Source organism: Hyla sarda, chromosome 11 (genome assembly GCF_029499605.1).
Source record: "Hyla sarda isolate aHylSar1 chromosome 11, aHylSar1.hap1, whole genome shotgun sequence".
Lineage (NCBI taxonomy): Eukaryota > Metazoa > Chordata > Amphibia > Anura > Hylidae > Hyla > Hyla sarda.
Genome location: NC_079199.1, coordinates 103,044,591 through 103,054,759, shown reverse-complemented (window position 1 = coordinate 103,054,759; position 10,169 = coordinate 103,044,591). Strand labels below are relative to the sequence as shown.

General features: G+C 45.9%; 1 protein-coding gene across 2 annotated transcripts; it reads right to left on the bottom strand.

Moving 5' to 3' along the window:
* Positions 1 to 201: 201 nt before the first annotated feature.
* Positions 202 to 8,914, bottom strand: LOC130295534 (SLAM family member 8-like). Of its 2 annotated transcripts, none has more exons than XM_056546363.1 (5): positions 8,827 to 8,914; positions 5,232 to 5,558; positions 4,839 to 5,132; positions 3,019 to 3,129; positions 202 to 1,220 (listed from the first exon to the last, which is right to left on the bottom strand). In XM_056546363.1, the coding sequence occupies exons 1-5, from the start codon at positions 8,867 to 8,869 to the stop codon at positions 1,078 to 1,080; spliced, it is 918 nt and encodes a 305-aa protein (XP_056402338.1). In that variant the 5' UTR covers positions 8,870 to 8,914; the 3' UTR covers positions 202 to 1,077. The 2 variants fall into 2 exon arrangements, with proteins under 2 accessions (XP_056402338.1, XP_056402339.1); XM_056546364.1 differs by having other exon boundaries at positions 4,839 to 5,129.
* Positions 8,915 to 10,169: the final 1,255 nt, after the last annotated feature.

Here is a 10,169-nt window from a genome sequence, read left to right as displayed (position 1 = left end):
CGGCAGCCACAAGTCGTCATCAGTAAGTGAAGTCATCTTGTCAGTCACCATCTCTGTCACGTCCATCTGTAGTCACCGTGGCCGGCACTAAAGTCAGTCTAACTACTGCAAGTCCCAGCAAGTCCCCCTGTGTCACTGGTCACCTCCCTGGGATATTTGGCAGTACTGCAAAGACTATATCACCTGTCTTGCCTCAGTAAAGCTGCCATTATCCTTAATCTGGCGTTGGTGTCTTCATTGCCCCGACCTAACCCAGGATCAGCGGTATTACCTTCGGGTGGTTAAGGCTAAACCACACCCTGGCGTCACGACAAGAAGGGGTCAATACCATCTGCCCCTTGGGCCATAACAGCTGCCCTGAATCTACCTTGTATTCCACCCGGATTCCACATGATCGGCTTAGATACACAGGCTCAGAAGACGGTATCCCAGGTGATAGATACAGAGCTCAGCTGACACAGTATCACACATGATAGGCTTAGATACACAGGCTCAGAAGATGGTATCCCATGTGATAGATACAGAGCTCAGCTGACACAGTATCACACATGATAGGCTTAGATACACAGGCTCAGAAGATGGTATCCCATGTGATAGATACAGAGCTCACCTGACACACTGACACAGTATCACACATGATAGGCTTAGATACACAGGCTCAGAAGATGGTATCCCATGTGATAGATACAGAGCTCAGCTGACACAGTATCACACATGATAGGCTTAGATACACAGGCTCAGAAGATGGTATCCCATGTGATAGATACAGAGCTCAGCTGACACACTGACACAGTATCACACATGATAGGCTTAGATACACAGGCTCAGAAGACGGTATCCCAGGTGATAGATACAGAGCTCAGCTGACACAGTATCACACATGATAGGCTTAGATACACAGGCTCAGAAGACGGAATCCCATGTGATGGATACAGAGCTCAGCTGACACAGTATCACACATCATAGGCTTAGATACACATATCTGCAGTTCTCTCCGTCTGTACTATGAGTCCGCGGTCACGTCTTGTATCGGATGGTGATCCACAGATGTCTCTTTTTGTCCTCAGCCTCTCATAGCTATAGAGACGTCTCTCTTTGTAGGACTCTCTCATCACTGATCTGTAGTCTCGATTCTCCTTCCTGCCGTCCGGTGTCTCCATTGTGTCGTAACGTTGTCTCTTCATCTGTTGTTTCTTTCCTGTTTCTCAGGTCATATTTTCCTGGGTGCAGAAAAAAACGGGTTAATTCCCTTAAAGGGGAACTCCGCCCCTAGACATCTTATCCCCCTATGCAAAGGATAGAGGATTAGATGTCTGATCGCGGGGGTCCCTGCACCCGGTGTCCATTTAGAGCGTCGGGTGCAGCGCCGAAGGCTCGTGAAATCAAGGCCGGGCCCCGCTCGTGATGTCACGCCCACGCCCCCTCAATGCAAGTCTATGGGAGGGGGCGTGACGCCCATCACGCCCCCTCCCATAGACTTGCATTGAGGATGCATGGCTGGGACGTCACAAGCCTCCACCCTGCATCGCCAGTCATCCGGCACGGAGCAAAATTCGCTCCATGCACCAGATGTCTAGGTTGCCGCAGCTGAGATCGTGGGGGTCCCCAATGGCAGGATCAGACATCATATCCATTATCCTTGGGATAGGGGATAAGATGTCTAGGGGGGGGAGTACTCCTTTAATAAAACTAAAGCGAGAATCAGAAAGGAAAGAACCCCGCCCTCATAGACATGGTATCACCTGGAACTGGTCATTTAGTCATCATTATCTCTGCCGATCCCATCAAACACCCTCACACTAGGTTCAGGGGTGAAGGGGACAATGATAGGGACCTCTGGCGGGGACTTATCCTCCCTTAGTACAAGATTTGAAACCTGAAACACCGGACCCTTCTCTCTCCTGACATTTGCCATTGTTGGAGAGTCAGGAGGCCAACAAACCCAATAGATGGTCTCCTGATCCCCCTGAAATTCACAGGACACCCCAAAGACTTCTGCTTCAACCAAGTCTATAGGGTGGAGAAACACCAATAAATGAGTCCTCATGTCATCTCTATAAGGTCACCTCGTAGATGCCATGGTTCAAAGAGTAATTATTATTTCAAAATGGCGCCCGGCTCCAATCATAGTGTCCTTTCACTTCCACTTTACTCAGCTAAAAGTGAATGGTATGGGGAATGGCCAGAGTCTCATAGACTTGTATAAGTATACTGCTCGGAATAGCTGAGTGGAAGTTAAGGGACACGGTGTTTGGAGCTGGGCGCCATTTTGAACTAATAGTTACCCATTTCCTAGATAACCACACCAAATTATATTAAAAGGTACCTGTCACAAAATAAACAATAGTCTAATTTCCCAGCAGGAGAAAGTGGGCGTTTCCCAGCAGGCATTACATCACTGAAGCCTGCTGGGGGACCACTTCCGCCTTCACATGGTTGCAGAGCTGTGATGAATATAAGACCTCAGGCTTTGTTGGGGAGATTTATCAAAACCTGTGCAAAGGAAGAGTGGTGTAGTTGCCCATAGCAACCAATCAGATTGCTTCTTTCATTTTCCACAGGCCTCTTTAGAGGCCTGTGGAAAATGAAAGAAGCAATCTGATTTGTTGCTATGGGCAACTGCACCACTCTTCCTCTGCACAGGTTTTGATAAATCTCCCCCTGTGTATATTTCAGTCTGTGCAGTATTCAATGAGAATCTGAGGAGCTTTCACTTTCTGTGCAGCTGTCAATCAAGCTCCATGAGAAACACTTCCTGAGTTTGGACTCCTGCCAGGTCGGGAGGAGACCAAACTCACTGTATTAATTGTGGCAGGGAACAGAAAAGAGCCACCTAGTGGCTGTTTTTTATATTACATTTCAAAAATATTTCTGCTGATCATTTTAAAAGCAAATGATGGGGAAAGTGTCTCCTACATTACACAAGGAACACTAGAGTATTATTTGGCGACAGGTACTCTTTAATGATAGAATTATAAGCTATATGGAGCCAGATTATTATTACGGACATTCTCTTACTTGAGTTTCTGGTCAGCAAGAAAACCAAGAACAACATGAGAATAAATGTGACGGCAAGAAAGATCCCGATGAGCAAAAAGACCTTCCTGCTGGAGACACCGGCCTCCGATCCTGCGGGAGAGAAAAATGGTCCAAATAAATGACATTTAGGAAATGTACAACTACTTAGTAGTTAATATTTAATCATATGTAGAAAAATGTTTAGAATTCTAAAGATCAATTCTATAGGATTAAAGGGGTATTTAGGTGGAAAACTTTTTTTAAAATTTTTTTAAATCAACTGGTGCCAGAAAGTTAAACAGATTTGTAAATGATTTCTACCAACCAGGGTGGGAAACGCTGCCCTACAGACTGAGACCATCATAGCAAGAACAAAAATGTGACCTTTCTATCATAGTAAGGAAACATTAGGCATAGAAGAGACTGCGGGGGGCACCACTGGACATCCTAAAACTGAGAAGGCCACCCTATATGATAAAGTGTCGTGCAGGACAAATAATGTAAATGCGCGGTGCTCACATGTGAACACAGTCCAAGTAGAAAGCGTTCATGAACAGGTAGCGAAACAACAATGCCCTGACTGCTGAAGATTAAGGGTAAGGTCACACATAACAGATCCACAGTGTATTTTACACTGCAGATCTGCCGTTGACCGGCCCTAAAGTGGGCCCCCTGCCTGTGCCTGTGTGTCTGCTCGTAGCAGCAATTCGCTAATTACCGGCCCTAGTGTGGGCCCCCTGCTTGTGCCTGTGTGTCTGCTCGTAGCAGCAATCCGTTGATGACCGGCCCTAGAGTGGGCCCCCTGCCTGTGCCCTTGTGTCTGCTTATGGCAGCAATCTGCCGTTGACCGGCCCTAGAGTGGGCCCCCTGCCTGTGCGCTCGTAGCAGCAATTCTCCGATGACCAACCCTACAGTGAGCCCCCTGCCTGTGCCTGTGTGTCTGCTTGTAGCAGCAATCCGTTGATGACCGGCCCTAGAGTGGGCCCCCTGTCTGTGCCCGTGTGTCCGCTCGTAGCAGCAATCCATTGATGACCAACCCTAGAGTGAGCCCCCTGCCTGTGCCCTTGTGTCTGCTCATAGCAGTAATCCGCTGATGACCAGCCCTAGAGTGGGACCCCTCCCTGTTCCCGTGTGTCCGCTCGTAGCAGCAATCCGCTGATGACGGCCCTAGAGTGAGCCCCCTGCCTGTGCTCGTGTGTCCGCTCGTAGCAGCAATCCGCCAATGAGGACCTTAGAGTGAGCTCCCTGCCTGTGCCTGTGTGTCCGTTCGTAGCAGCAATCTGCCGATGACCGGCCCTAGAGTGAGCCCCCTGCCTACGCCCGTGTGTCTGCTCATAGCAGCAATCTGCTACGAGCACACTGTGGGACTGTAGTAAACTGCACACGCATGCTTGGTTTACTCTCAGATGTCACAGCCGCTCCCGTCATTGCTCAGGGAGCAGAGGAGCCGCCGTGATGTCTGTGAGTAAACAGATTGCTGCTATGAGTGGACTCACGGGCACAGGCAGGGGGCTCGCTCTAAAGTCGGTCATCGGCAGATCCATTACTTGTGACCCTACCCTAAAAGTTATGCTTAACAGGTGAGTGCCCTTGGTTTTTATATTTACATTGTTACTCTTTCTACCATAGTGTTGGCACTACCATCACCTCAATGTCTACCACCACCATGTGTTCTATCAGCCTAGAGATACATAATGATCTTTGGAAATGGGTGGAAGGGTAACACTTTATTACTCATCTAAGCCCGATTTAGGTTATCATTTATATTTGGAGGTGTTGGTTTTCATGGTTGAAGTAGAATGAAGAAAAGACTGACTTACCTTGTTGTCCAAAGCAATGGGTCCATGGTGCTACGGCTGTCTTCTCTTGGCTGACCATGTTGGTTACGATACACGTGAAGGACACATTTTGGTCACTTGGAGTGAGGAGAACCCTAAGCAGGCGACTATCATGGTGTAATGTATGGGTTCTGTTTAGAGGAAGCCCTTGCCCAGTGTCGGTCACCCAACTGTATGTCACGTTGCTTCCCATGGATGTATTACAGGCCAAAATCATAGAACAATCCACGGTTCCTCTGGAAGTATACACCTGGACCTCTGGCACGGCCACCACTTCTAGGACAAAATATATGGACTTTGAGGGTCAAAACTTACATGGATGTCAATGTCATCTCAACATATATAACCTACTAGATCAACTATGTGACTACTCACCGTAGACTGTAAGGTGAAACCGGTGAAGCCTCATGTGACCATTGTTGTCCACCATTTGGCAGGTGAACATCCCGGTATCCTTGAGTTCTAGGTTTAGGATAACCAAAGTAAAGTTGTGAAGAAGCCGAACTCTCCCGTAGAAGCGGGACTGATAGTTTGTGTCGATGGATCCCCGGGAAAAAGAAGCCACCAAGTGGTCGGTGGGTGACAGATGTCTCCAGAAGACGTCTCTGGTACTGAATTCGGCCGGCACTGTGGCCGGCAGATGTACAGCTCCTCCCTTCATTCCTATGATCGGGGTCACTTTTTCAGTTCCACAAATGAAGCCTGTGCAAAGAAACAACAACTTTACTGAGGGCCCACACCAACTTCTAGGACCAGCGTTGCCAACAAAAATTATTACCCCCTTCCACGTGTGTCTGTAGAACGTTGTAAGGACCTCCTCCTTATTAAAGGGGTACTCCGCTGCTCAGCATTTGGAACAAGCTGTTCTGAACGCTGGAGCCGGCGCTGGGAGCTCGTGATGTCATAGCCCTGCCCCTCATTACATCACGCCCCGCCCCCTCAATGAAGTCTATGGGAGGGGGCGTGACGGCCGTCAAGCCCCCTCCCATAGACTTGCATTGAGGGGGCGGGGCGTGACATCATGAGGGAACGGGGCTATGATGTCACGAGCTCCCGGTACAGCGTTCGGAAACAGTTTGTTGCAAACGCTGAGCAGCGGAGTACCCCTTTAACTATATTCTGCTGTGTGGTGACACAGGGTGGTGTTGGTGTAGATAACTGATCACTTCGTGATGCCAGGGCACTGTTATCCTCTACACGGTCTGAGATTGTGGACAGCTTCTCCTGGGCCAGACACAATGATTAAATGAACACACCGACGTCAGGTTACGGATAACTGTCTTTACTGAGCTGGGTGCAGATGGTAATACACATACAGCCGGCTTTAGGTGAAGAGAGTGTAGCGTAAGCCCTTGGAAGCCCTGTCGCCTTGCTGGGAATTGTGGTTCTTTCACTGGATAGAATTTTACTGACTTAAGACTAAAGATAGGTAGGGTCCTGCCAAGGTACTGAAGACTGTTCCGCTGACACGAAAGTAATTCTTGAAGGATGACCAGCTGAGGGATTAGATTTGAGCAAGGCCTCTCCTCAGAGCACACGACACACAGCACACCTGAGCCACACTGTAGCTCAGCTTACACTAGACTGGGAAACTCCTCCCCCACTAAACTATACAAGGGAGACTTTTGGGGTTATCATTGGCAGGCAGGGTCACATGGGGTTCACTTCTCTCAATTAACATGCCCCCCAAAAACCATTTCAGCAAAATTCGCTTTCCAAAATCCCATTTTCGCTCCTTCCCTTCTGAGCCCTCTCGTGCGCCCGCAGAACACTTTACATCCCCATATGAGGTATTTCCTTACTCGAGAGAAAATGAATAACAAGTTTTGGGGGGCCTTTTTACCTTTTACCCCTTGCAAAAATGAAAAAAATGGGGCTACAATAACATGTTAGTGTAAAAAAATTAGATTTTGGGTTTTCTCCTCCACTTTGCTGATACTCATGTGAAACACCTAAAGGGTTAACAAACTTTTTGAATGTCATTTTGAATACTTTGAGGGGTGAAGTTTTCATAATGGGGTCCATTATAGGGGATTTCCAATATAAAGACCCTCATATTCACTTCAAAACTTAACTGGTCCCTGAAAAATTCTGATTTAGAAATTTTTGTGAAAATTTGGAAAATTGCTGCTGAACTTTGAACCCTCTGGTGTCTTCCAAAAGTAAAAACTTGTCAACTTTATGATGCAAACAAAGTAGACATATTGTATATGTGAATCAATATGTCATTTATTTGCCGTGTCCCTTTTTCTTACAAGCAGAGAGCTTCAAAGTCAGAAAAATGCTACATTTTCAAATTTTTCCTGAAATTTTTTAATTTTTCACCAAGAAATGATGCAAGTATCGAAGAAAATTCATCACTAACATAAAGTAGAATATGTCACGAAAAAACTTTCTCGGAATTAAAGGGTTACTCCGAGTACCCCTTTAGTAACTCTGGGATGCTTTTACTTATAAATTTAAAGGAGTACTCCGGTGGAAATTTTTTATTTTTTTTTTTTTTTATAAATTGGTGCCAGAAAGTTAAACAGATTTGTAAATGACTTCTATTAAAAAATCTTTACCCTTCCAGTACTTTTTAGTGGCTGTATGCTACAGAAGAAATTCTTTTCTTTTTTTGTCTTGTCCACAGTGCTCTCTGCTGACACCTGATGCCCTTATCAGGAATTGTCCAGAGCAGGAGAAAATCCTCATAGAAAACCTATGCTGCTCTGGACAGTTCCTGACACGGACTGAGGTGTCAGCAGAGAGCACTGTGGACAAGACAAAAAAAGAAATTCAAAAAGCAAAGAATTTCCTCTGTAGCATACAGCTGCTAATAAGTACTGGAAGGATAAAGATTTTTTAAGGTCTTTATAAGTCAACTGGTGCCAGAAAGTTAAACAGATTTGTAAATTACTTCTATTAATAAAATCTTTACCCTTCCTGTACTTATTAGCAGCTGTATGCTACCGAGGAAATTCTGTTCTTTTTGCATTTCTTTTTTGTCTTGTCCACAGTGCTCTCTGCTGACACCTGATACCCATATCAGGAACTGTCCAGAGCAGGAGAAAATCCTTATAGCAAACCTATGCTGCTCTGGACAGTTCCTGACACGGACCAAGGTGTCAGCAGAGAGCACTGTGGTCAAGACAAAAAAGAAATTCAAAAATCAAAGAATTTCCTCTGTAGCATACAGCTGCTAATAAGTACTAGAAGGATAAAGATTTTTTAATAGAAGTCATTTACAAATCTGTTTAACTTTCTGGCACCCTTACAACAAAAAAAAAAAAAGGTTTCCACCAGAGTACCCCTTTAAATTTATAAGTAAAAGCATCCCAGAGTTACTAAAGGGGTACTCCGATTTTTTTTAGGCCTTTATAAGTCAACTGGTGCCAGAAAGTCAAACAGATTTGTAAATGACTTCTATTAATAAAATCTTTACCCTTCCTGTACTTATTAGCAGCTGTATGCTACCGAGGAAATTCTGTTCTTTTTTTATTTCTTTTTTGTCTTGTCCACAGTGCTCTGTGCTGACACCTGATGCCCGTATCAGGAACTGTCCAGGTTTGCCATGAGGATTTTCTCCTGCTCTGGACAGTTTCTGATACGAACATCAGGTGTCAGCAGAGAGCACTGTGGACAAGACAAAAAAGAAAATAATTTCCTCTGTAGCATACAGCTGCTTAGAAGTACTGGAAGGATAAAGATTTTTTTTTTAATCGAAGTAATTTACAAATCTGTTTAACTTTCTGGCACCAAAAAAAAAAAATAATGTTTTCACCGGAGTACCCCTTTAAAAGTGATAGAGGTCAGATTTAAAAAAAAAATGCTCCCGTCCTTAGGGTCCTAATGGGCTCTGTCCCCAAGGGGTTAAAGGTACAGTCACATAACATATAATAGAATTAATTGGACAGCTATTGGCGCTGGGACACCTCATTATGTCTCCCCCGGGAACATTATATCCCATAGTGGTTCCCATCACACTCACCGGTTTGTATGAGAAGAACCATGGACACCAGTGGCGCCCCCATCCTCACACCGCGGGGGACGTTCTGCTTGTGACCGGGAGAACACGAAGCCTCCTGACTATTCACTCTCTGGCGCAATCCTCCAAAACTTCCAATAGTTTCATTAAAAAATCCCCGGAGATTTCAGGAGACTTGTAGAAGGAGAACGTAAACTCCCCTTCATATGGTTAAACATGTGACCAGATGGTCGGAGCCGAATAGGGGAACTCCGCTCGTGGTCACATTTCTTGTTTAAAGAGGACCTGTCATAGTTATAGTGACCCTGAGATTTTAATGTCATTCTAGGTGCCGCGCCTCAGTTTAATCGTGTAGAAGTAAGTCGTGGTTGAGCTGCAGTACCAGACGCTGCCACACACACATGAGGGGCGCTATGTTAGGTTACGGTACAACAGACTGCAAAGAATGAAGCAGATCACACTTTGATGACCTGTCTTAGAGGGGTACTCCGCTGAAAACATCTTATCCCCTATCCAAAGGATAGGGGATAAGATGTTAGATCCCGAGGGTCTCGTCGCTGGGGACCTCCGCGATCTCCACTCCGTGCCCGATGACCGGTGATGCCAGCCGCCACACTCCCTCCATTCATGTCTATGGGAGGGGGCGTGATGGCTATGTAATAGCCATCACGCCCCCTCCCATAGACATGAATGGAAGGGGGGCGTGGCTTGACGTCACAAACACGGAAGGGGCTAGCGAATAAGATGTTCAGAGCGGAGTACTCCTTTAAGTATAGGCTATCAATATTATTTCCCCGAAAACCGCTTTATGTACATCCATGTTTGTAGCATGTGGCTGCCACTTCACTGTCCGGGCACCGCAAGAAGCAGCGGCTGAAACGCCCCCTCCGTGTATGCCAGCCACTGCTCAGTGCGGGGTAGGCACGCCCCCTAGCAGCAGACTGCCATGCCCCCCGAAATCTATCCTATCCTTGTCCCCTATCCCTTAGATAGAGAATAAGAGATCATTCACTACAGAACTCTAGATTTTTAGCTGTTGTCTTGGCTTTCCAGTCCTTTTTGCACCTGCCTTTCTTAATGTGTTCAATACTTTTTCCTTTTTCGTTTCTGATCTTATTAGTTTTGGATTCTTTGTATGTCTGGATTATATATATATATATATATATATATATATATATATGGATTACTGGGATTGTTACCAACATCTGGGGAACATTTCATGTCAATAGCGCCTGGAAATATATTTAGTGAGAGAAATGGTGACGTGTCCAATACTTAAAGGGGTACTCCGGGATAAGATGTCTGATCGGGGGGCGGATCCCGCCACTGGGGACCCCCCTGATCTC